The following is a 27743-nucleotide window of genomic DNA, read 5'->3' as shown; positions in this document are numbered from 1 at the left end:
GATCAATACCACAATAGTAGTCGCCAAATTAAACCTATGGCATTTTATTATCTAATTTGCTAATCAACATACAACTACAAAGTTCTTTTGTACAGTGGACTTTTATTCTAGGTGAAAAATCTTGGCAAACCTCAAAATTGTGAATGGCTAGTCTATCTATATGAAGATGCACACTGTAACAATACAGCAGTGTAGGTCTTCTGTGTGACAATATTCATCAATTCAACACACTAAAGTTTCATTGTATGCTAAATATACACAAAGCAAGTTAAATTCTCGGTGAAAAATTTGACTTGGGCACTGCTTTCAGGCTCTGGTGTCAGCTCAAGTTTTGAAACCTCTGCTCTAGTAACGCATGAGAATTAAAACTTCTGAAAATGTAGACCTTGGGTCAGAAGTTTGCTGATGATAATCACATGCTTTTTAGATTGAAAAACTGTACAATATAAAATTACATTTTGTAGATGTACAATGAATATTATACAATAAATATTAATTGAATACTTTACAGAACTTGTTAAAAGTATGAGACTGAAACTACAACTATAGCAGTTTGCAGATGTGCAATCAATATATTAGTATACAATAAATACATGAAATCATTGTAAAACTTAACAAACATGAATGGCATAAGAAACTGGTTAAAAATAGGTATGTGAATAGAAACCCGATAGTTGATAGGTTTAAGAACTTGCTAAAATTGACTACGGGCAGCAACAAGAGCGTCTACAGCACACAACCATTTTGAAAGAATTTCTTGAATACTAGGAACCGTAATTATATACGGAGTGAAACATTCAAGATTGCTTGGATAATGAAAATGGTCACAAATAGTGCAGCCTTGTCACTTGGTGAAGCCACTTCAACTGCAAGAAAAACAAAATTTCAAATAAAATCAATGGTACAGTAACTCATAAAATTGTGCAGTAATCTCTATTGGCTCTTCATGACAAAGTGAAATTGCCAAATACATCTTAGAGTTCATAAATTCTTGCCACAAATTGGATTCATGGGAGGTTTTACACCATTTGAACATCAATCAAAATAAGATTTGAGGCAATTTTAAAAGTAATTTAATACTCTAACAAAATGGACAAAAATCTCAACTCTGACAGAGCAGTACTACTTTCTGATGTTCATAAAGAATGACCAGGCCAGGAAAAACTCAGAATTTTTAATTTCTAGTATAAAGCTCTATTGCATCCTTTACCTGCTGCTGATACTGGGATTTCAGTTGTGACTACAATCTCATATTCAACTTGATCAAGTGCTGCTAGCTGATCATCTGACAGGGCTGCCCTCTGGAGTTCCGTCACTGCTTCCACTTGTTCCGCATCAAATGACGCCAAAACTGCAGCACTGAAACCGGCCTTGTGGAAAGGAAAATAAAAGTTCATAAACCCAACAGCTTTGCACTGCACACGGCTTTACCTCGGCTTCTTATCATTCATATTTAATTTTTTTAATTACCTGGTTGTTTAAGAGTTAGTGAAAGCCACTCAAAAATCAATGTACTTACTGCAAAAGTGTCTGCTGGAATCCAACCAATAGCAGATGCTTTTACACCTGCTAATGTGGTATTATCTAGGTTGCCAAGTTCAACTGCTGTAAAACCAACTGAAAATAGATAGAAATTGACCAGAGTTACAAAACAAAGGAAACCATTTACCTACGCTTTGACAGTTAGTTTCAAAACACATACATGTAAGCATTACTCAAACACTGTATCAGAAACTCTGTAGTAACAATGAAATCACTAGACTTTAGTATCCTGGTATCCATCGTGCTTTTGGGATGATAACTATCTCTGTCGTGCAATAAGATGCTATGTTAGCATGATACTTTGGAATACCCATAGGCTGATGGATCTCAGATTTTGTGTGTAATTCACTTTACCTATTAGTGAACCGACTTCAGCATATACATCTGGCTGCCAGGAGTCGATTGGTCCAAACTCTGCAATACTGTGATCTTTGAAAGCAGCCCACTGATTTGGACTACAACTCTCCAACTCACCAACAACAGCTGCCGCCTCCCTGTTAGTACCAATAGTGCGTACTAATTTCAGATCTACCTTCTAAACAATCACGTGCTAAGACATTTTGAACACTGTTCTACAAATCCTGTTTCAGACTTCATAAATATACCAAAAAACTGAAAGTCAAATGAATCGGTTTTGGACCTTATAGCAATGTGTGTCCACTTCTTCGTTTCTCTATCACAGGATTACTGCTATATAATAATTTTGTGTTTGAGGTTTGTGTTGTTAAAGGATGAATTTGCAATAAATTTTCCAATTATATTGATAATTAGGAAGAGATTTGAACTCTTTGTTATTAGAGCAGATGTATGAAAAAGACTCAGCAGGATTCATGACAGAAAACAGTCTTGACATAAAAGAAACTGAATGGTGGGATAAAAATGGTGAATTATTTAGAGTATTACAGAACCCCATGGTGAGACACTGCAAGTGCAACATACTTGCGGTATTTGTGCAAGGGCTTGCGGTGAAATCTTTTGTCCCTGTGCTATATGTTCATGCCAGAACAGCCAAATACACTGCAAGCCCAAGTCAAACCTTTGTATAAATTCGAAACAGATCTTGCTCATAAAGCTTTCTGCTTCAATCACAGCCGGAAAGAACAGAGTAAATAGCTACTCATGGTCTATGCTAAATTCTTAACAAACTAGGTAGAAATATCAGCAACAAAGAAACACAGTTGAACTATTATCATTTTGTGAAAGAGCTGGAGCCTGTAGCCAGTGTTGGGGCTGGTGTGATCATGAGGCAAAGAAATACAGGATGATACATACTCTAAATACATCAACACTTTCAGAAATGTTTTTTTCTGTCTTTGATAAATATATAAAGTAATTAGATTTGTTATATTTATTGTCTTTGAAATCTTCTGAGGCGATGAATGTTTCTCCTGTGAAGTAGTACAGCTTGTAGACAACCATTTTCGGTTGCATATATGATACTACTGGTAGTTGTTTATAAACAAAGGTAGTATGGGTTATGAACACTCGTTAATACGCTTTATGGCATGTTTTTGGTATTGCACTGCAGTGACTATGGTACATGTGTGCTCTGATGCAAGGAAACCATGGTACTTATGTAATAATGGGCTGTATCGATTGATCGATTTATGTCATAAAGTTATATTTGTATATATGAAGAGTAAATACTTACCCATAACTGCTGCTATCCAAGGATGCTATCTGTGTTGGTGTCATGCCACACACAAAATTTGCCAGTGCTACCAGGGTTGAAGCTTCATATGCAGACAAATCATCACCACTTAAACTGTGGTACCTTTCAAACGCTGCTGACAGCTATGAATTGAGAGCAGTACAATATCAAAGTGGCACACTTATGGCTGTATATATTAAAAACAAAAGGCATCACTACACCCATCTGTGGTGGCGCCAAACATCTTTTTAAATGCAGTTTAGACGCAAAAAATGAGCAAACCATTCATTTCAAATCAATTTAAACCATGACGTTCAATGCCACAAAGCAATATGTAAATTAACATTCCTGCGTCCCATGAGGATCCTAAATTTGTGCAACTATTGATATGATTTCCAATATTTGATTAATAGCTACACGCTCTTATTTTGGGTACATTAAAATAAGCAATGACGTCTCATATCATAAATTTGCAGGATAAAAATTTCTGACTAGGCCATATGCCATTTATTTGTACGTGGAAGAAATAAAATGCCCAGGGCAAAGTAACAGTTACAGTTATATCATCTACCTTCTTCCTTTTGACTGACCTGTTCTGTAGTCCAAATGTTATGAACAGCAATGTCATATACAGCATCATTGTCAGTCAGATTCAGGTTACCGATGTCATTAATACTAAATCTGCTGGCAATCCGACCAAGTTGCTGGATTTCACTTGGTTCCATTTCAGCTGCTTCTCCCCAGGTCTAGGAAAGATAACAGTATCAAGACAGAACACAATCACTTGTTCACAAATCTAACCACAACAAGCATACCAGAAATTGTAATCCTTCTAGAAGAACCTGTTCAAGTATTTTTTGAAAGAAAATATGTCACAAATCAACCAAACTGATATTATATGGCATGCTGTTGCGATGATAAGTGTATATGATCAACAAAATATTGAGGATACCTGCTTTGCTTTCTGTAAGAGTGCATCAAGCTGTTCAGCAGTGAAGCTTTCAACTTGTCCAAGAGTTTCTGCACAGTTATCAAATTCCACAGTTTCCATTGCCAGTAACTCCTCAACTGTCCATGCCACATTGCCTTCTCCTAAAACTTCAATCTCATTACAGGTTGGTGAGTATGTTTCTGCAGGACCATAGAGAGGCAATCAAAGTTATTAATAGCTTGGGTAGAATTCTCCACCAAAATATGTAATTTCAATTTGGCTCCAGAATTGTCATCACCATTCCTTGAGAAGTAAATACATCCTAAGAATGGAGTAAGCATAAAAGGAAAAGTCACATATTTATGTAAATTGAAAATTCAAGCGGACCAATAAACTCTGAAATGAATGGTATGGATTTGGAAATTTGCAATTATCTCCTTTTTCTTCATGGTTGTAATGGTCTAATATGTATAAAAATGATAATTTACGCATTCAAGTTCAATATAATGCCAATATGGAATATATGGAATATAAAGCTTCATATGGAAATTTTAAAGAAACAACCGATGTGGTTTTCTTGTTTCTTTCATAAATCCTCATAATACTTGTTTCTACACAATCCTTCCATAAAAATTTAACTCCTATAACATTTGATAAACAAGCCATGCCTCGCTTTTTTCTTGCTGGTGAACTCTGTGCTGCAGATACCAATGCATCTTTGGCAGAGATAGCTACTCTTTTGAACCCTTCGTTGATACTATCCATGTCTTCAGTACTCAATTCTTTTGCACATTCCTCTGTCTTGTCCAGGAAGTCACCAAAGTCACTCATAATTTCCTCCGCTACAGTGGAAAATTCATCCTTTAAGTAAGGATAAAAATGTTTGATTAATGTTCCCCATGAGGATCTCTACCATTCAGAACACTGCATGGCTTCTTGCTTCACAGTTTGTTTAAGGATGTGTAATAGAAACTTGCCTTGCAGCCTATACTAATTTACATTATAGTCATATAAAAGACCAGATAAAAAGTGATCACACAGCAAAATGACAGAGAACAGTACTAATTTGTGGGTTTTAGTTCAGGATTATTGATGTTACCAGAAATTATGGGAGATATTGAGGAGATTGTTACATTTTTTTAATACTTAGACTATGTTTAACATTCAAAAATGTTTTTCATTCTTCTCATTGTCCACTTGCAAAAATTAGATCACATGGAATATCAAATCACATACAGATTAATAGTCACTACCTTTCCATGATATCATTCTTCTCATTATACAATCACATAGATAACAAACAAACCTACCTGATCTATTTGATCAATTTCTTCTTCTTCTAAGGATCCCATCAGTGTTCCAAAGCTAGTTAGCTGTTCACTATTCCAGCTGTCTGCATTCCTGAAAATGTAGGGATGGGGAAAACAAACATCTTCAACTTAAGGTTACTAATAGCATTCAAAAAAGTGTCATCCTAAAGACTATAGGCTCGTCAAAGAAAGTTACCATATGTTTTTAAGTCATAAGTATTGTTATCTTTGAATTCATTGTGATGTTAAACATCATGAAGTCTATGTTCACTTACCAATGAAATAAAATTAGCCAAGTTTCACAAGGTACTAACACTTAACAATGTTAAAATACTGGATTTGTAACAGATCACTATGGACTACAAAGTTTTGTGAAGTACCAATACTGGACTGATACTGACTACAACATGTCAAACTGATAATAATATTATACTGCTTGTGATTTCACTCCCTCTTGCGTTTTAACAAAAATATTATCATCAGTCATACATAAATGGGTTTCATATCCTTTCCTATCCTTGTATGCTGAACTTTTTTCAGTCAGATTAGAGTAAATGAACATCACGTATACTATCCTAGCAGTAAGATAAGTATGATGAGAAATTTTTGGTTATTTGATATGTTAATCAAAAGACTGGTTACATGTCATCTTGACTGACTTCTTCTCCTTTTATACCTTATAGTACTAAAAAGTGACTGTAGTGATCTTTGACATGTCATTGTAAGTGTCTACACAATTAGCAGTCTAGCAAAATGACAAGATGGTTCACTCCAGTTGTCTGAAAGAGTTATCTGTTAGTAATGTTATGATGGAGCTTTCAATCAATCCAATGAAAAGAACCATTTTGTAGCATTTCCTAATGAAAGCACAAAGAATTGTTCAAATTTCAGGAGATATTATCCATGTACTTGAAGTTATGACCATTGTCCAATTTGCAGAGATGGATGATTATGCTACTCAATCAACAGAAATACAAAAATGCTCCTACCCATTTTCTTTGATAATGCGTGATCTGACTGCAGCTCGCTGAGGTTCTTTGAAACAACATGTATGCATATCATAGATGGCATTGTTGAAGGCATCACTTGACATACCATCTATTGCCCCTTCATCCAAATCACATATCATATTTCCTAGGACATCTAGATCTTCACTATCTATCTCACTGTCTTCAGATTCCTTACCCTGAAGAATAAGACAAGTCACAAGCTTTACTGAAATTGTGCATTAATTAAAGTTGAATGATGACTGATTAAACAATCAAATTGATCAAGTATTGGATTCACAGCTGGTTCTGTACTTCGTATTAATTCACAGTCAGTACCATACAGGAGAATACTATTCCAATTTCCTTCATACACACTTCATGCTAATCTAAGCCCTTCACTTCTTGTGGGTTATAAATCTGTGTGATATATGTGCTTATGGATATCATGCTGTACAGCCTACCCTATCTTTCAAAACTCGTCTTGCTAATTGTCTCCTTTTTATTGGTTTAACATCTGTCAAGTCTTCCTGTCCTATGCTGGTGTACGCAATTTCACGTTCAAACGCTGGTATCTCTGTTAATTCCCTCACTCTATACAAACAAGAATTAAACAACATGCTATGGTTGAAAGATATTGAAATATCAAATACATACACTGACATGCTCAACCCAGGTGCATAATAATTAAAATCATCTTAACTACAATGTATGGGAAGGAAATTTTCAATTATGAAGCATTTTGAAATATTCAAATGTATGAACATGTAGATAAAAATGTGTTTCAATAGAGAGATGTGTTTCTATATATAATGCATGTTGAATAGTTTACCACACATTTCAAGGGTACTCATTTATATAATTGCAAGGTATAGATACTTGAATAACCATCTCATCAAATCTTCAATTCAAATTACGAGAGTTAAAATGGTAGAACAGCAACTGCATTAGAGACAAACAATGTCACACGTTACTCTGAGACGGCAACCCAAAAATGTAATTTTAACATTCAAAACACTGCTAGAATTAATTAAACAGGAATTATCACTTTAATAGATGCACATCTAAAACAATACAGTACACATCAAATAAAACATTTACTTCTGATGGGAGTGGATGGATGAGAGTAATATAGAATAAGAATATGCTTATTGCATCTCAAGGCCTCCAGTCCCATTGCAATTGGACTGCTATGAAGAAAGAGAATTACATATAAAACATAAATGGTAAGACAATACATAAATTTTAGTCAACAATAACTTCCATATACACAGAAATGCCTGGTACACAAATGTACACAGATTTCATTACTGTATGCAGCCAATGTTGTGAAAATCGCCAAAAGTATGTTTTTGGGACAATTCTTTAAAACTTGGACACTTTGGGTAAACATGAATATGATCAAATTTATGATGTTTTGAAACAGCAGTCATAGAGATTGTGTAGAAAAATTGGAATAAAATGGCCATTCTCTAGAAGTTGTACGCTATTACAAAAACTTGGGCTTATTATTATTGTAATATGTGGTGTTCAGCTGTTTCTACTTTAGCAGAGCAAGCAGGCAAAGCATTGTCATTTTTATCTAGCTCTAGTAAAAAAGTCACAGGTTTCCGTTTAAAATGTATTTTAATATAATTGATACAGCAATTTTACTTTTCTTGTTGTATGCTCCCGACATCTAGGGGTTTCCACATGAAAAGATTCAACAAATTAGAACAAATTTACAGAAAATGAGAGGAATTTAACAAAATTTAAGTAACTTACGAAAGCTTTATCAGTAACTGCCCTGTTAGCTGAACCACATCACTTTCAGTGAATGTTGCTGTGAAATTCCTAGATAGAGAATTCCGTATCTTGTCTATCAAGCAATACAGCTGTAAACAACAGGAGAGCAATGCAGTTGAAACAATTTCAGAAACAGACAGCCAACAGAATCAAATCAAATCAATCAAGAGGAGTCAAAAACTACTACTTATAGTTGGATGTATTCAAGATGGAAAATATTACAAATCACATATTATCCAAGGAGGCTTCAATATTTTAATAAATGAAACACACTGAGAAAATAGATATAAACATGACAGTCGGTGTTGTCAGAGACAACAATGTTCCACAAATTATTGCTTGCAACAGTGCTTGATATCAAATTAAGGTAATATATGCCTCGAAAGTGAAAGGCTTAAACTTTGCTCAAACTTTCGTCAATGAAACTTTCAACAATTTTCTTACCGTGCAAAATTTGGTACGAAAGAGACAAATTATCTAGGATTTCCCGATATTTGAAATTCAAAATGACCGCTATCCCTGTGTTATCTCTATGGGAGAAAATACATGAAAATCTAAGCCAGTAAAAACTTTTCTTTCGCCAACAGCTTTAAAATGAACCCCTACAAGTGCTAGATCAGAAGAGAATTGATAAAATATGAAAGCCCAAATTTCTGTCCCTGAGGCACATTCTACCTTAAAAACTGTTTGACAATAATACGACCATACATGCAAAGAAAACCATACTTGTCTATCTGTCCATCTGTTGAGTTCCATCATAGCACCAGCAATTGATATTATATTGTCATCTAGTAAGCTTCGTATATCTTTACAAGTCATACCCAATGACAGAGTTCCCATGTATCTGTGAAAAGAGAATTTATGAGCCAAATTACCTTGGCAAATACTATTCCTACAACGATGATGAAAGCAAAGCATAATTATTCACCAAGGCTTAACTGGTTCATGCTAGTTGAGAAACCAATACTAGAGCTCAGAAAACCTTATCACAAGTCAATCACAATACATCAAACATGTATTTGTTAAAGCTTTATGGACTATACCTTCCTACATTAAACCGAAGACAGTTGAGAAAAACTCACATACCTTATTGTGCCAGCATCCAATGCTTCTAAAGATCCACTTGGAGCCAGGGTTTTCTTCACAACTTCACGAAACATCATCATACTCTACGGAAGCACACATTGATTATTTTCATACAAGTAATAATCACTGGCTTACCCTATGATATTGTTGAACTATTTTGCCGTCTTTGCTACATCCTGCTTGAAACTTTGGGATTTGATGTTTTTGCAAGTACATAAATGGACAATACAATATAAAACACAGATTTAATTTCCTGTCATCTTTCCTTCTATGCCACAGATGTACGCATGTATCATTTAGATATACATGTAATCAGTGAGTGTATATTGTGCTTCAAGAGGAAAAATGCTGATAATTTCAAACTTTTTCAACACTTGAATGGTGTGAAATGTTCACTAAAATGAAAGTACCTACTTATTTTTCTAGAATATATGTTACATGGATAGACAATACCTGACTTTTGCTCCACTTTATTCGGCCAGCACCTACAACTGGAACATCATCTTCCTGTGTATCATTTGTCTCAGAGCTCTGGCTTGGTTCTAATAAGGTTAACAAGGACACATTCTTCAAGGAATTCAGTGGCACCTCTTTAGCAAGGTCACCCATTTCCATGACAACTTCTCCAATGCCTCCCTTACTCCGTTTCAACTGAAAATGATGTTTACAATATGGTATAAGATTTGAAAATAAACACAGAAAGAAAGACGATAAATTGAGCAATTGACTGCTAATTCTACCCTTTTATTTTCAAACCAAAGCAAATCCTGATAATGGGTTAAGGATGTACGAGCGGTACGCGCGTGGACTTTGTCACTTCCCATAGGATTACATTGAAATTTGCTGGAAAATCATTTCTACTATTGTCATTTTCATGAAAATTTGCACAAAGCTCAGTCTAGAGAAATAAATAATAGTGATCAATTAAAATGATATGGTCACCGCGCTAACTTTTGAGATAAACAGCATTGAATTATTTCGTCCATAGAAAATGCATTGGTGAAAAAATGCTGACTCATTATTTTTTCTCATAAATAGCAAAATTCATGGTCATGTATCTCAAAAACGAGCGGTGACCCTATATTTTATCACACATTTTGATAATACTAACAAAGGAGAATCTAAAAATCAACAATTTAGAGAAATGACATTACTTTTAATTTTACCGATCGTACATCCTTAAGTGAAAAATATTCTGTGAGACAGAAATATAAAAGGAACAGGAAATTCTAGTTGTAGCTCATTTTGAAAGCAATAAAAGAACTCCTTTTTACAGGTTCATTTCAGTTGAATATTTTTCCAGAAAGGTTTAAAAGTTGTAGATAATTGAAAATCAATGGTATATATTTGCATGATAGCAAATGGACATACTAAGGGCTATGCTTGGATTACAGTTCATGATTATTACATCAAAACAAACATACTTGGACACTGCCCTCTCTTTCTGGCCAAATATTAGTTGATCTTAACAAATGTAAAGCTTGCTGAGGCACTGAATATGTTCTAAATTATTGTGAGTTTACGTGGAAAATTTGTATCATCGTTCATTGAAGGATGTTCTCCTTTCCTGTCAAAGAATTCTGATTCCATTTCATACTGAGAAAACTTCAAAATGACAAACAGCTGTAGGTATAAGAACTCATACCTTTCCCCTAACAAGATTTTCAGTCGGCACACCTGACTTCTTGAATACCGTAATTCACCTTTTTTGCTTCATGAAATTTCCATACATTTTCACATCATAGTTTAACTGGCAAATCACTCTTAGATGAGCATGCAATAAAATATGTTGCAAATGATCTTATTATATCTAAACCTGTTTTACTATATTACATGTCAGTGTTCTTGTTAATAACGGTGGCAAGAAGGTAAATGTTACTGGGAATTCCCCAGCAATTTTACTGGGGTTATCCTTGGTATATCAATGCAATCAGATTTAGTGACAGCAGAAATGTTACAAGGGTTCTCAAATCATTTACCAATGTTCCCTAAACTTAGCAAAAACACTGCATGTTCAAAGAACACATTAATTATCATGAATCTATATATTTCATCCATAAACAGAGGCTTGCCATATCCGACACTGATTACAAAAGATTAACAGATTCTGTTATGCTGTCTGACTAGAGTATTTTTAGCATTTCTGATCATCAGTTGTCTCTTTCCATCAGCAATTGCAAGTTCCATTTTTGGCAGCAAAGCTAAGGTAAGATAAAATGTGACAATATTCTTCTATTTTCCTGCAGAGGAACATAGCATTGCAATCTCAATCATAGTAAAGATTACTTGAATTAAAGATGTAATACAAATTACTGTACCTTTCTCATGATTTCAAATTTTTGAGTTTTATCCATCTTGTCTTTGGCTTCTCTAAGTGTTGACAATGATTCTTTGATATCTGTAGAATCCATCTTTCTGAAATCAGAACTCTTTAGACCAGCAACTAAATTGCCGAGCTGTTTTACTTCAGTTGAAGAAATAGGCTGTCAAAAATGAAGACATATCTGTATGTCATTATATTGCAACTCGCCACATTGCTGTAGAAATTCAAAAACGCCCGCCCAGTGTATGCAAATGGCTGCATTGACATATGCAGTAATCCCCCTATTGCGCGCCCATGGTCCTGTAACTTCCTTTTTTTAAGACAATCACTTGGTGATATTCAATAAAGGTAAATGACACGTTAGAGAGACTGAACGTTTTGATATTTAATGTAAGTGTAGATAATATTTGTAGTAAACATACATGTATGAATGTTTTTGCTGGCTACAATAGTGATGTTGACTATAATCTAGGCGTTATTGATGTGGACAGGACGACGATTCAATGGTTCTACTCCGGAATAAAAAGGACGCGATGTGTTCTACAGACTCAGTATGCCCAAGAGATCACGTGATCACGGTACAAACAAACCCACATGTGCACTAACGCGCGTGGAAATACCTGTTCGTCTATGCGCGTTTACACACGTGGGTTTGCTTGTACAGTGGTCCATTTGAATTCCGGGTTTGACCTAGCTATTGCCAGCTCGAAATCACTGTACTGTATTCCTTGCTCTGTCTTTAACCCTTTGAACCCTGCTCGGACATAATTGTCCGATGACGTCATAGAGTACCAGGGGGTCAGGGTGCAAAGGGTTAAATAACTGTCAGAACATCAAACTTTTTCATGAAGTTTTTGCTATGTACCTGTTTTGCATTTTGTCTTCCTTCTTTAAACTTTTTCAAGACGACCTGACGTTGTCTTCTACTGAAGTCACTTTTAGCAATATCAGCCACTGATTCAACCAGTGCACTGGCTGGTAGCTCTTCCAGATCTTTTACTTTCAGTCCACTGGCAGCACGGCCCAGTGTTTTCACATTATCTTTGTTCCAATTTCGAACATCACCTAAGGCTTCGGTGATCTTACTTGCTATGTTGCGAACTTGCTGTGTGTGTCAATGTATTAAGATATAATACCAGTGAGTTGAACAAACTGGTAAATTAACATATGAATTATCAATGTTGAGCAGTAGTCCTTTGACTGTGCATTGTGATGAAGCACATCAGAGTTCTATGATGTTTCAATACAAATAGTCCCCTTGCTTTCTGAGCATCTATTCACACTATGAAATATGGGTATATGGTTTTCGATAAACTTGGTAGGCTATGGTTTACAGTCCTTCATAAGTATAAGCTTTGGTCCTTTGGCTTTATTAGGTGACTCATTCCAAAAATGTGTCCATGCATATTTCAGGTATCCTTGAAAGTGAAAGACTTACACTTGGCCTCAAACTTTCCCCAGTGAAACGTTCAACCATTCTCTGACTAAATTAAGAAGTAAAAACAGAGGTCACTGTGCAAAGTTTGGAACTAGAGAAACAAATTTGCATTAACTGACATTTGAAATAAAAAAATGGCTGCCATCACTGCTCTCTTTTGGGAAAGATAAAATTTTCGATTTTTGAAAACTAAGACAACAAAATATTTTCTTACTCCTATAGAACTTTAAAATGAGCCTCAAAAAGAACTAATGGTAGACAAGGACAGTACTGGAAAAAAAATTGAGTCTGAAGGTCTGCCCTTTAGGCACATTCTACCTCAAAGATAGTTTGATCTCATAATTTTGCATGTCACAACCTATTTGTATGAAAAGCCATTTCATTCCTTGTGTGGTAATTTCTGTACAACAAAGTCGCTTTAAACATTTGGAACAAGGGCTAGGGTTGTAATTCATTGTAATCGAAGAACATCATACTTACTGAGCCTCTACCTCGGACAGATTTTACAAGTTCAGAACTAGCTGCAGTTATCGTCTCAGCAGGAAGCTTCTGAATTTCCTTACCATGAAGGAAGCCAGACAAGTTACCAAGGCTATTGAACAAGATAGTAGCATGAATTACAGTATTACAGTAACAAAGAAGTTCACAGTGCTGCTATGGATGTAAAAGATTTTCATTGTATGCATGATTGAAAGGCCTATCACATGGTGCTGAACAGTCTCTCAAGAGCAAAACTTTCCTGTTTGTACGTAATAATGAATTACCAACTGAGCTCTTGATATACTCTTTGAGTTTCAATAAATTTTATACAACATGCAAATGCAAGTCAATGTGGATCAAGGCTTACATTAGTATGTACATCAAAGTTTACTTAGCATTCAACTAAAAATATATGTATGTATAGTCAACCTGGCGCTTTTTCTTCTCCAATGGCTGTTCAGAATTATTTGAATGAATCTTAGTACCTTTTGACTTGCAAGGAAGACCAGTTCCAGTCTGGAGACCGTGTAACAACATTTATGACAACTCTTCCTCTGTTGTGTTCAAATTGATACTGCCCAACAATTGGTAGGATTTCCATCATCTGAAAAACAGAACCAAATATTCAAAATATTTGATTTGATGTTGCAGTTGTGTGACAAAATCACGAATTTCTTTATGAAATGGCGATATATTGTTTGTTTCAAAGGTGAGATGGCACTGAGACAGTAAGTTTACTTCTGTCATGCAATATCAAATTTCAAGTCATATCCCACATACAAAGTTATGGAATATGTCAAGAGAGATATTTTAAAAATATCAAATATACTAAGTACGATAAATTAGAAAGGATGAGACATTACTTTAATTGTATAGCACAATTCCTTGCTTAGAGGTGAAATATTTTCTTGAATTTCTGGAAAATTACGTCCAAGATACAGGGTATTATAGAAACTTACAATTGATGGACTTATCATCTTCAGTTCATTAGGGGTCATATCCATCATGATTGGTCCAACACTCAAAAGTTTATCTTTGTTCCAATAGGAAACTCTTCCCCAGTGTCTCATTCCAGCGATGAGAATGGCTCTACGTTCTGACCTTTCAAATTTGCATGGGTCATTGGTCTGATTTCTTGTAAATGATGCTAGTCTGTGAAAATACATTTCAGTGGGAGTATTAATATAGAAACCTTGAATTCAAGCCATTGTGAATCTGTAAAACACTTATAGTGAGTCAAGACCTTGACATGATCAATTCACTGTTGTTATGACACTTAAAAGGGATATGTAAACAGAGTAACATACAGTGTCATTATTTACTATCTGCACTCATTAGTTCAGTCTGCAGTTTGAACGTCATATCATTAAACAAAGATAAACATAAATAATGCAATAATCTGGCAATTTCCTTTTCTGTAACACTGACTATCCATACCAGTATTTTATGTCTGCAAGTATGTACATTTAATAGCTCATCACATGCAACTTTTTTAATCACATGGGCCCAAGTCTTGTGTAACATAAGCAATAATCAGTTTGTTTGTATATACCTTCTCTGTTATGATTGAACAAATGAAGTGCATCTGATATGACAGTAATTCAATACATAATATTTGTTTCAGGACAAATTACTGGTTTTGTTGGTGTTTAAGACTGAATGATACTGCTGCCAACACAGTAATGTTCACCACTGATAGGGCAAATTTAGGTACAAAGTAACAAACCAAATTTCAATACACAGACAGCTGAATCTCATCATCAAATTGTTTCCCAGCCACTGCATGCTGGTAGCACATAACAAACATAGCATAGTTAAAAGTTGTCAGAGACAAGTTACACATCCAGTCACTGTGGGAAAAATGAACTATTGATGAAACAACAGAATTTATATACTTACAGAGCTTCAAATGCTTCTTTAGATAACATCTTGATTTGTTCTGCATTCAGACCAGTTTTAAATGGATCGAGGAGCTGGATAATTTCTGGTCTCCAATTTCTTGGCCTTCCAAAGTGATGTTCAATAGCTGAAATAACAGTGATGAAGATTGACTTTGGTGTGTTTGCACATGACACCTGTAAATAAATGCATTGAGAACAAATTGTTAGAATCTTCTAGTGGCTGACAAACTTGCTCTTTATAACAAGTCCCATAGTGCTACAAATTACCATCAATCCTCTTTGATTTGTACCAATGATAGCTGCCTGTCTGGTAACCTTTCTGTTCTATATATATTATGCATCTAAGTCATTATTCATTACATGCTATAAAAGTTCAGTTAGACATATACACTATAATGTCTTCTGGGAAGAAAATTATGACTGACTGAAGTGGACATATAAATTTCCACTGGAAGAATTCAAAATCCCTTTGTGTGACAAAACAGGCACAACTACACTCTCCCTACTTTGCAGTATTCTATATGGTTTAAGACACAGTTGTTTGAAAATTCTATCAAAATGCTAAGTATCTTCTCTCTCAATCAAACATCTTTAATCTAATCAAGCCAAATGAGAACTTAGGAGAGTGGTACACTAAAGACTTTGTTTTCAAAATTTGTCAACACATGGAAGATATGCCAGACTTCATGATGGAATCTCCAATGGTTTAATCAGAATCAATAGATCATAGGATATCTCCCATATCTTATCCTGAATCAGAGCTGAAAAATATGACACACAGCACTAACTCTAGAACTGCTAGGGATGGAAATGAGATAGAAACACATATTCCAATAAATTAAAATGCAATACAGTGAAGTTGCCATCTCCTTTATGGGCATGATGAAATACTGCAACTATTTGGTTTTCATGCTGTAAAAATCTGTTGTGTCAAATTTTAGCTTGAGAAACAAGGTGAAACCTACAAAAGGACTCAGCAGTCACATATTATTTCTTTACTGTGTAACTTAAGGAAATTTACTTCATAGAATATTTGTGATATAACAAATTCAAGCTGCTAATGACAATCTCATGACCATTTTCAAACTCAAGACTCAATTCTGGCAATCTCCACTTGAATGAAAGGTTTTTAGCATCATGTCCAGCTGTATGGGTGTTAGCTGTGTTGTAGTTTTCTCACTGTCTTTTCCAGTGCTTTAATATAATGCAAAGACACTGGATATTTCATATATGCTGATAGCAGGGTGATTAATTATAACAGGCAAAGTTATGTTACTTTACATTCAAACAGTAGGTTTGTTTTCTCACTGTTTTTTCCAGAGCTTATAATACAAAGACATTGGATATTGTCCTATATGCTGATAGCATGGTGATTATTTATAACTGACAAACTTATGTCACTGTACATTCAAATAGTAGGTTTGTTTTCAAGTAAAAGCTAGGCTTGTTTGGAAAACACTGACTTCAGCTGGTGTAAAAATTGAGCAAGAGTATGGTTGCTGAACAAGCATGAACTTTATGTATAGGATAAAGCCCGAGTACGAGGGCTCTTCTGGTATATAAAGTCCAACCCAACGATAAAATGTCGAGGCCGCAGGCCGAGACATTTTATCGTAGGGTTGGACTTTATATACCAGAAGAGCCCGAGTACGAGGGTTTTATCCGACTTAAAAACTATCGCCCCTAACTGATATATTTTCGTTTTCAATGTGTTTACGTCAACCGTCCCCTTTGTCAATGTAACATGTTTAGGATATGAATTAAAACTTTTATTTGTGAAATAGCCTTCCAATGTAATGGAACATCCTATAAATGCCCTAGGGCACATTATATAAATGCCCCAGGGCACAGCAGATTTTGTGTTTCAGCTGGTTTCCGCTGCGTTACCAAATTTGAATATTAAAATGTACCAGATGTCTACAGAATCTGACATGTTCACTTTTGATTGGACAGTACTCTACTACGGCGCTGTCATTCGTTTCTGGAATGTGGTGACCAAGGCTTTATGAGTAAATAAAACACCCTAAATTGAGCACTCTGATTGGTCAATCAACAGTAGATAGTTTTTAACTAAAAATAATACTTAATATATTTTTAAAGGAATTTCTTGCAGAGTATTGCATTTTAATTTTTTGATACAGGCAATATGATCTAAAATTAATGAACCATTACTGTGTGTACATGCAACTTGCCTCCTCCTGTTTCACTTGTGAGAGAGTGCGCCGGAACAGATCTTGTGACAAATGGGTGAAAATATGAAGTATTGACTCTGCTTTCCCCTGGGTTAACTGTAGCAACTTCATCACATCTGTTGCATTAAGATCTGCAAGAAGGTTAGACTGGAAAAGAGAGAACCTTGTTATGGTTGTAATCAGTACTTCTAAAGTATGTCTGTTTGTATAGATGTTTGGATATTCCCCATTCTCTTATTTCACTGATTATAATAATTCTTCCTGACTGATATGTGTTACCTATGTCAAATTTCTGTCAAAGCGCAGATGAAACAGAAGTAAATGCATGCACTATCATGCCCATAACTTAATAGACAGGGAAAGACCCTTGAATGATTTCAAAGTTCTACCATGTCATTTCACTGATCACATAAAGTTTGAACCGGTATGGATGTCAACTGGTTTCATTACATGGTACATGGATATGGTATCTTGCTGAGAAGTCACATATCTCCACAAGTACCAGTATGAGTAATTTTCCCTTGGACCTGAGAGTCATCCAAAACCATATTTCCTTTAGCCTGTGGCCTCATGAAACATACTGTTTTGGGCAACTCTCAGCTCCTCGGGCAACAAATGACATAGACAGTTGATGTGTAGAGAAAAATATATTTATCATATTTGGTTTAAGATACCTGTACAGCCTGACAGACAATGTTGTCAACCAGCAGGGTTATATATTCAGAGCAAAACATACATTGATTTCTATCAGGCTTCAACTGTCAGTTAACATGTAGCCACAGTGTGATTCTGTATTGACCATATTGAAGCTATCAATGGTAGCATCATGTTCATTCATATTCAAATAGTTATATTAAAATGCCTGAATTGGATTCATATTCAGTGTATACACCGTTATTGGTTTCCAAGTATGAAACTAAAAACATAAGTGACAATCAATTAACTTACATTCAGTCTCTTGATAATACTTTCTGGTAACAGCAAAATTTCCTTGTAGTGAAGCTGGGACATGGTTTCTATGTTAGGGAGAATACCTGTCAATTCCAGTCTTGCCCGTAGAGCCCCTGGAAGCATTTCTAACATATCATGTAGCCTAGAAGTTAGCAGACAGACATACATATACACTGTTTATATATAATGTTCATAATATTATATAGCCCAAACCATCGACTATATGCCTGCGGATAGATGACCATTTGCCCGACACTAGGAGGGCAAATGGTCACCTACCCTCCTGCCTCAAGGACACTTTCTCTCCTTGTTGTGGCTATAATGTTTTTATTATATTCCTCTCTTATATAGTTTTCACTTTGGGTTTATTTGCAAATGGCAATCATACATACATGCTTTATTTCCATGTGAGACAAAAATCTGTTAAAATATAGAACAATTATAACCGTCTAATGGTGCTTTGATGCATTTACATTAATGCAGTTTCTCAATTTTTCATTCAAATTTCCTATGTAAAACATGTAACTAAACATTTTTAAATCCAAAAGTTGTCAAGTTGAAAATGGTTCAGGTTCACTCTCAGTCAAATGATAACTATGCAGCTTGCGATATCATCGATGAGTTACCAGAATAATGATTGAATCCTACTGAGTGTGTGGCGTTCAATATACCGGTACAAGACATGTAATAATGGTGTACATGGCATTTTATACAGACAACTATATGCACTTGGGCTGATTTTCAGTTTTGTCATGCCAGGTACTCATTGACAATTTGTCTGTCTAGTAGCGAGATTCTGAAAAAACACACTCAAATTGTTCCTTTAGACAAAAACAGTAGCTTTACAGTCGATACATAAATATTTGAAGTTATTAAATTATTCATAAATACAAAATTATATATAAACTTTTACGAGGTATTTTTAAAGTAATGTTGAAATATTACATTAGAATAATACACCCAGTTTGTCTGTAAAATAGAAGACTACACAAGCAAATATGTTTACATGTAGCTGGTCTGAATGTTGAACAAAACTAAACAACAATCTGTCTAGCGTATGAAGTTCAGTTTGAAGCACAACAACAGCCTGTTGACATGGTTATTTCATGTACACTCTTTGTTTATCCAATATTCATGTCAATTTACAAAAGCATAACAAACTTTAGAAGGGATAATCAACTTACATTGACTCTGACATACTGCCATGGATACCTTGATCTAAAGGGAAAGGAAAACATTTGTCATGAACTTGATCTGATATATGATTGTGCTACATGTAAATATGTTCTTATAACTACATGTAAATGTGTTCTTGTATTATATGTTAGAGTTCAAATATCATTTTATGAATAATGTAATTTGGCCTAAAAATAATCTTGGATTTTTCATTTTCATTTTGCATTTCGATGAAGAAAGACATCATCAGAGGTATCCTTGTGTGAGATAGTATAACCTGAGAAAGTATCTGTAGAATTATTGTAATCTGTTTCTTTGTTCTTCCTGATTCTTATCCACCTTGTTGTATTCAATATTTTACTGCAATGGAAATTGACTGCTAAGCCCAATAATATGATAGACCTTTGTGGCAAGTGATGTGACAAATTATTTGCCAAATGTGTGTCCATTAGGTAAACATAATTGAAATATGGGGATAAATAATACCTTTAACCTCTGTTCCTGGATTATATCTTTGTGAATGAAACACAAATCATACTTCCCATTCATTTCACTCAAAAAGTCAATTGTTTATGTCACCACAAATTATATCCTGTTTCTATCTCATCAAGCAGGAAATACTTCATGCAAATTTCGTTTACAAGCACTTAGTTTCCAAAGTTTTTTTCTGATATCATAAATATTTTTACATGATAATTAGTTCCACCCAACAAGAGAGACAGATGACTTTAAAATGGTCTGCACTTAACATGTAAATGACTGATTACATTTTATTAGTAACCTACCTAAACCATTCTCATGCCATTGATGATTATCATGAGCCAAATCATAGTTCTCTGGAAATTTTATATTGTCAAGAATACTGGGGTCAAAGCCCTGAGGAAAAGAGAAATCTGGTGGAAAATGGAAACTCCCGTTCACAAAGAACTGTAAAAACTGTTCCATCATTTCATCAGTCGGATCTGTAAAAAACGATGACGTAAGACAGCATTTCTTAAACTGTTTTGGCATAATTTTTCTTTCAAAATACATTGTGTACTACAGTTAATGCAGACCTGGGATGTAGAAAATAGCCAGAAATAGTGGCAAAAACAACCAGCTGTCAGCTCAAATTTCCTGGCTGTCAAAACATCAGTTTAGTGTTGAAATAATGACATTTTGCACACCTTTGATGTAACCTTTAACCGCCCATACTGTTATTTTTGCCACCTGTACGCAAAATTTTCTACATCCCTGTAGACATTTCTAGAAGGAATTAGAAGTGATGGGGATGAAGTTATCTCGTTTATTAATTTTTTGTTTTCTGAAACACAGTGCTTGTCCAAAATTGGAGCACAAAGCCTATTTTTTCAGTGAAAGACTTTTAGACTCCTGTAAGTGAACAATGAAGTCTTAGTTTGATAAGAAAAGACCTACGCCGGTGAGTTTCCTGAAAACAACAAACAAAATCGCTGTATGTAAAAAACAAGGTGGAACACAAAGCACAAAGATATGTGTGTACACAAACAGAACAAATTTGCTCAAACAAATTTTGGAACACTGCAACCATTAACAATTCAAAATAGCATGTCGATCCTTCAGTATGGCCTTAAAGGAGCAGTCTTCAATCCCTGGTTCTTGCATTAGTGGTTGTTGACATTGACTGTTGATGTGGTTTCAGTCCTTTGTTCTCCTTTGAAATTAGTACATGGCAAGTCAATTATAAAGCTGATAAAAATACCTGCCCCTTTAGATGAAAGAAAAATGAATTGTTTTGATTGCAATACCTATAGATGTCATCAGACTAATAATCATACTAGTGTATTTGAAGATTGGATTGGTATAACCATACAAAAGATATATAATATATATATATATATATATATATATATATATATATATATATATATATATATATATATATATATATATATATATATATATATATATATATATATATATATATATATATATATATAACCCAGAAAAAGAAGGTCATTCTAATGTGTGTCATAAACTTTAAATCAATGGCAAATGATTTGTGAATGATTAACTTGTGACTGTACTCACTTGAACTCTGAGATGAATATCCTTCACATTCCTTTGGGCAGTTACATGGTGGTCTTCTACATTGTGACAGGCACATCTCACATTGAGGTGGCATTTCTTTGCAATGAAATGATAAGGTGACGTGTATAGGGTGGCAAGCAGAACATTTGAAATTTATGAAGCATAAATTGTCCCTTGTGGCACATCTAGCATGGAATGATAATTGTATGAGTTGTACTTTGTTATGCCGTATGCTAATGACAAAAATAAAAAAAATTCTGACAAACATTATTTTATATCGTCCTTGACCTAGAATTTTTGCCACTCTTCGAGCAGCAGTAATTGTCATAAATAGGATTTGTTTGGGTCTGGTCTTTATTAACATAAGTCACTTTGTTCAGCCCCAAAGTCTAATAATTAAAGTGAACGTCGACTCAACAGTTTTCGGTGTCATGCACAACCTTCAACAACACTTGGAATTGCTTAACTTTAATACAAAGTGGCACATGATTACAAATTAAGCAGTGTAAAGTGCACAAATCAAGAGAAGTAAACTACGCGTTTGTTTTCACGTGCGCAGGGGCGTTAGACCACGACCAGGAACTTGGAAGGAATGATGCAAATCATCTGTGGTCGCGCTCTACAAATTGTACATAGTTCCCACATGTTATTACAATTATGATTCTTGTATGTTCCCGGATTCCCGTGATTTTCCAAGAGCTGACGGGCATTGACCATCCCAGTATTTGAGCCAAGTTGTAATTGCATAACCTGTGAACACTGCCCAGTACTGTACCGTGTAGTGCAGTACTGGGTCGGATGGTGCAACTTGCAAGCTTGCAAGATGCACGCGCGCGAGAGGGCCACTACTACATCTGCCGTAGCCAGACTTAAAAAAATAAATTTAGGGCCTTGGATGCCAGTTAGCCATGTTCCTCCAAATTGCCGCGATTCGTAAACATGCGATGTCGATCTTTCTTCAAATTCTTGGAGAATGTACAATTATTGTACTCACTCTGAGCTCCGCCTCTGCCAGCGTTGACAAGAAACAGTATGCAGACGACAAAAAGTGTCCTTCCCATGTTGACGAATTAAACCTGACAACAACGTTTTAAACCGCACCGAGGGTACAGGTAAATGCAAAGGTAGTCCTTCGAAGTAAAATAAAACACGATGAGCTCCAGTGTCCAAGAGATCTTCCACAACAAAGGGCAGAGCTCGCTGATTTCAGCTGCAGCAAGTGATCAACTACAAGATGGCAAATAAAGATGACGTTGTACGCGGGCGCCGTGACGTCACAGTCTCCTTGACTACCGACTTTCGACGCATTGGCTCTGGATCTGGACTTGCTGTATACAGTTTCGTAGCCCCTACTTCCGCCGCACCTCACCATGTGACATCAAAATACATGTAGTCAAATAATCATATCTGTTTATAATTAAAACATTACAAGATCCTTAAGGTCAAGAAGTTTGTTTCTCATCCTTGCACGCGTCAATTCAGACCCGCCGTGTCGAACCTTTTTTTTTCTGCTCATGAGGAAATAAAATAAAAAGAATAAACGCAAAAATACGCGGTGATAGTGCGTAACACAGTGATGTATAAAACAGAACCGTAAACAAAATAATTGACACATTACATTCCAATCAGAACTGTACACATATGTCACTGTCATATTACGCTGTAAAAAATGTGCATTGCTGCACTAAAAGTCAAACCGAACTGTTGCTATACAAAAAAAATATATATATATATAAAGCAACACTGCTGAGCATTTATCTCTGCGAGCATTCCTATGCTGTTTTCATGTTTTTCCCGCGTTCTTGTTTATTGAAGAATAAAAAAACCGCGCCACCGCATCATTTTTGAAATATGTCTAGGATAAGAAACAAACTTTTTATTTTTCTTGGCCTAAGGCACATTTTGTTAACACATGGACCATCGTGAACCACTAACAGTACCACAGGGGCCGAGTAACTTTCTTGTTGTTGTTGTTGTTGTGAATGTATATTGATATCTACAAGAGAGCCTTAATAATTGAATGTGAACAGAGTTTCTCAGAGTAATTCCAATACTAAAGTGAATCTGACAGAGAACCTTCAAGCAAAGATTAACAGACAAGCAGTATTTGAGTAAGTTTTTTACCAAAAACTAAATGAAAGTGCTTCAAAAATACAAGTCAGGTTATTTTTATCAAAATGGTGACACATAGGATTAAGGCCTAATCATTGGAACTTGCACATCAAATTTCAGAGTATTCAATGACGTATATCTTGTTGAAAAATAGAAGGTATCAAGTCTGTGAAGTGAAATCGAGTTGCTCTGAAAATAATGTCAATAAAATTCACGGTACATCAGTTTTTGATGTGACATCCACCCTCTTTCTTTTCATGATCAGTTTATTTATCACATATTTTGTCATCATCATTATCATCATCATCATCATCATCATCATCATCATCATCATCGTCTTTCTCCTCCCAATCATCATAATCTTGCTCATCTTCCAGCTTTTTCACAAAGACTGTTTTCAGGTAACGTATGTATGCCTTAAGCATTGCCGCTACTGTTTCAATTCAACGCCACTACAGGGTTGGGTTTACCATTGCTAATGTGAAGATGGGCAAAAGAAAATCGAATTAGATCTAAGTCCTATGAGCTGTCACAAGAGCAACAAACGAACCTCGAAATGTTGATTCCAATAAATGCATTCTTTTCCCAGTTTAGCGTATACGTCGGTACGGTTCTTTCCCGATTCAAGTGAAACCGACCACTGGCTAAATACAGAACTTGCTAATGTTAACAGGGCAGAAATCGACATGCATATAGGAAAACTGTAGACGTTTTAAAATATGTCTCCCTCTGCCGCCTCCCTCGAATGTTGCTTTTGTTTATGTCTTCGCAATTCATGGCAAGAGCTTTTCTGTATCGGTTTATTGGTAGTTGACCTCTATTATCTAAGCCATTCCCCTCATTCGTAGTTTGGATTGAGGTGGTTCTCCGAATCACCCATATTTAAATGTAAGAAAAGAAATAGACATCCGTAGGAAATGAATCACTCCTTTGCTGCTGATAGCATGTGACTTTCTCTGAATAAAAAAAATAAATTTCTTACGTTTTAACATCCATGTTGACACACGAAACTCTATCTGGTACTGATGACTACCGTATGAAAAACTACAAATGAAGTGTTAAATTGACATAACAACGTTAACGACAAGTGCAACTGGCAACCAGAAACTACAAGTAAACTCGTCTGTACCTCCATAGATGTATAGTGTGCAAGAACCATGGACTTCAAAACTTACGTACATGAACAAAGTAAATGTCTTGATAAGTGCCTAGTCTATATTGTAAGTTCTTAAAGTTTGATTTTATAAGTACGCTGGTTTTCTCATCTTACAAGCTGAATAGTGCCGATGCAGTCACGTTCTAAAATAAGTTAACTTGATCCTCCCCACTTTCCCACTATCTTGTTGAAGAAATGCCTGTACACAACATTTTAACTGTTAAATTCTCGCTACTGTTTGGAATGGTACCAACATTATTCAAGTCAGCTATTATCTCCCCGCTTCTTCACATTCCTTTGCTTAACAGTAACACATTAAAAAGAGTGTCGTCCTGCCTGTATCGAGTTTACCACCATTTCTTTCTAAAATTATGGAAAAAGTTGTCGTCTTTTTTTAAATTCCTACTCGCTACTGGAACCTCTGCAATCTAACTACAGAAAGTTTCACTGTACTGAGACTGCTCTACACAAAAGTTCACTATGATATCCACGTGTCTCTTGATTACGGTGCAGTGCCGATGTTATCCCCGCCGATGTTTTCCCCGCACATGCGCAGGACATCCCACATTACTTCTCCGGGATTAGATCGGCAGGTATGGTATACAGATATGAATATACGACAAGTTTTCAATCGGGTTCGAACCCACAACATACGGCATCAGTCGCCTAGCGGAGAGGCCACAGAGAGAACCACTCGGCTAAATCTCCACTCCCAAAAAAGAGTGGTTCAATAGCCGGCTAAGTTGTTACATTTTTCTGACTGAGACCGCTCCACACGTTGTAGAGTTCGTGAAGCACTCACGCACCCATGCTCACAATCACACATCGCACACACAAACTTTATCGAGGCGAAGAAACGAATTTCATCGCTTTAACTGGGCGAACGATAACCTCGGGGACAATTCTGTCCACCAGCAGTGTTACCAACCCAGGATAAAAAATACGACAAGTTTTCAATCGGGTTCGAACCCACAACATACGGCATCAGTCGCCTAGCGGAGAGGTCACAGAGAGAACCACTCACTCGGCTAAATGTTTTCCATGGCAAACCTAACAGGACGGTGAATACAGCTTTTGAATCTTACTGAATACATGCACTTTTACTTGGGTTATCAAACATGCCCTGTAAACAGAGACCGATCAGAGCCAGCTAAAAGCCTATCCCGTAATCTAACTGTAGGGTTCATACTGAATGCATATTTGTCATAAAAAGTACACCACCATCTTCAATATTCTACCCAGAGATAAACTGTCTTGAAAATAATATCTTCTAGCCTGTTCGATCAAATCGTTGTTTTGTTATAGATTGAAGATTAGAGCTTTTGCATTGAAGAAACAGCTGGTGCGATTTCTGAGTACTTGAAGGGTTTCTGCGTGTGTTGCCGATTCGCTCCGTCAGCTCTATACATCTAACTCCCTGTCGTTACGTCAGGACGCATGATTTCCATCGAGTATTACTATCTTAGACGAATAATAAAATCGAAAAGCAGTCAATGCAAAATAATATTTTAATTTACAAAGGCCGCATGTAAGCTTTTTGTAGTGTACAGTCATGAAGCGTGAGCTTCTATATCGTATAGATTGATATTATGGAAGTGAAGTATTTCCCAGACATTAGTACCGTGGAGCCACGATGGTCATTGCAATGCAGATAATTGTACCAATATGCCATCTCTTTGATACTAGCAATGTCTACAATACCGGATATAGTTTTACCAATGACACTATAGCTACTGAGTGATTTCCTAATTACACGTCTCATGTATAGCGCAGCATCTGGTGCAAATCAATCGAATAATATTTCAATACAGTTCACACCATGGCAACAATTATTAACAACCGACTTAATTTCCTAAAAAGTAGATCTGTATAGTTGAAAATCCTTCATACCCGTTGCCGTCATCGAAGACTTTCAATATCCACGCATAAGTCGTAATCTTTGACTACGCAAGTACTAACTGAACTCGAGAACTTGTATAAACCGTATCCTTTAACTTCAAATCAATGACTTCTCGATACAAAGTCTTGCATTTGGTTTTCTGAGTTCAAATAGTTTCGTACCATCGTTCGTTATTTGCTGCCATTTCCTAGAATCAGACAATTTTGTCAAAAATTCATATAGGCTTGTCATTCTATTTACCTGGATGGAATTGCCTTTACAGTTGTTTCAACCTTTCCGCCTTTACTCGGATGGGATATGGAATTCTCCTCACATTGAAAACAGGGTCTACTTATATTCGGAGAATATTTGTGACATGTTTTCACCGTAGTATATACTATGCATCCTAAATGTATGAATAATTATTTCATACCAGCATATTGATGGCGCAAGTACGTACAGTGATCTGACTGCTCGAGACGTGAAAACAACAACGCTATCTTCCTGGTATAGCCCAGCCGGGGCGTGCACGAGCTCTCGATTGGAAAAAATCCTTCTTGTAAGGATTAACGCAAGAATTTTAAAATACTGTCATGATTTAATAGCAATAAAATGTATCACTAACGGGTGTATAATTCTCTTCCTTTTGCTTTTCCTCGTGCTTTTATGTCGTGAACTTGTCAAAAACTAGAATTTGGTACTTTTCTATTTGTACGATATTCATAATTGTACATTCAATCAGTATTCTGCTTGCGAAAGTTCTATGCTTTCCAATGAGTAGTTCAGCGAGATAAA

At 35.7% G+C, this 27743-nt stretch overlaps 1 protein-coding gene across 2 annotated transcripts; it reads right to left on the bottom strand.

Moving 5' to 3' along the window:
- Positions 1-44: 44 nt before the first annotated feature.
- LOC139151979 (otoancorin-like) lies at positions 45-23025 on the bottom strand. 2 transcript variants are annotated; one of them, XM_070725047.1, is made up of 27 exons: positions 22796-23025; positions 21802-21897; positions 20538-20714; positions 19761-19794; positions 18574-18718; positions 17626-17772; positions 15432-15607; positions 14492-14684; positions 14018-14136; positions 13533-13644; positions 12480-12719; positions 11610-11774; positions 9745-9942; positions 9292-9374; positions 8932-9049; positions 8185-8294; positions 6885-7014; positions 6424-6620; positions 5435-5525; positions 4793-4985; positions 4146-4324; positions 3784-3939; positions 3194-3336; positions 1897-2036; positions 1520-1617; positions 1211-1370; positions 45-866 (listed from the first exon to the last, which is right to left on the bottom strand). In XM_070725047.1, the coding sequence occupies exons 1-27, from the start codon at positions 22860-22862 to the stop codon at positions 778-780; spliced, it is 3756 nt and encodes a 1251-aa protein (XP_070581148.1). In that variant the 5' UTR covers positions 22863-23025; the 3' UTR covers positions 45-777. The 2 variants fall into 2 exon arrangements, with proteins under 2 accessions (XP_070581148.1, XP_070581149.1); XM_070725048.1 differs by lacking the exon at positions 20538-20714.
- Between the last annotated feature and the right edge of the window lie 4718 nt (positions 23026-27743).

Source organism: Ptychodera flava, chromosome 15 (assembly GCF_041260155.1).
Source record: "Ptychodera flava strain L36383 chromosome 15, AS_Pfla_20210202, whole genome shotgun sequence".
Lineage (NCBI taxonomy): Eukaryota > Metazoa > Hemichordata > Enteropneusta > Ptychoderidae > Ptychodera > Ptychodera flava.
The sequence above is the reverse complement of the archived record's forward strand: the minus strand, read 5'-3'. Positions and strand labels throughout refer to the sequence as shown.

Excerpts from the sequence above, each read along its gene's own strand:
- LOC139151979 (XM_070725047.1), bottom strand. The coding sequence starts at position 22,862 with ATGGGAAGGACACTTTTTGTCGTCTGCATACTGTTTCTTGTCAACGCT. Across the intron at positions 11,775-12,479 it reads GAAGACAAAATGCAAAACAG|CCTATTTCTTCAACTGAAGT; the intron begins GTACATAGCAAA and ends CATTTTTGACAG. Across the intron at positions 4,325-4,792 it reads ACCAGCAAGAAAAAAGCGAG|AAACATACTCACCAACCTGT; the intron begins GCATGGCTTGTT and ends ATGGTCCTGCAG.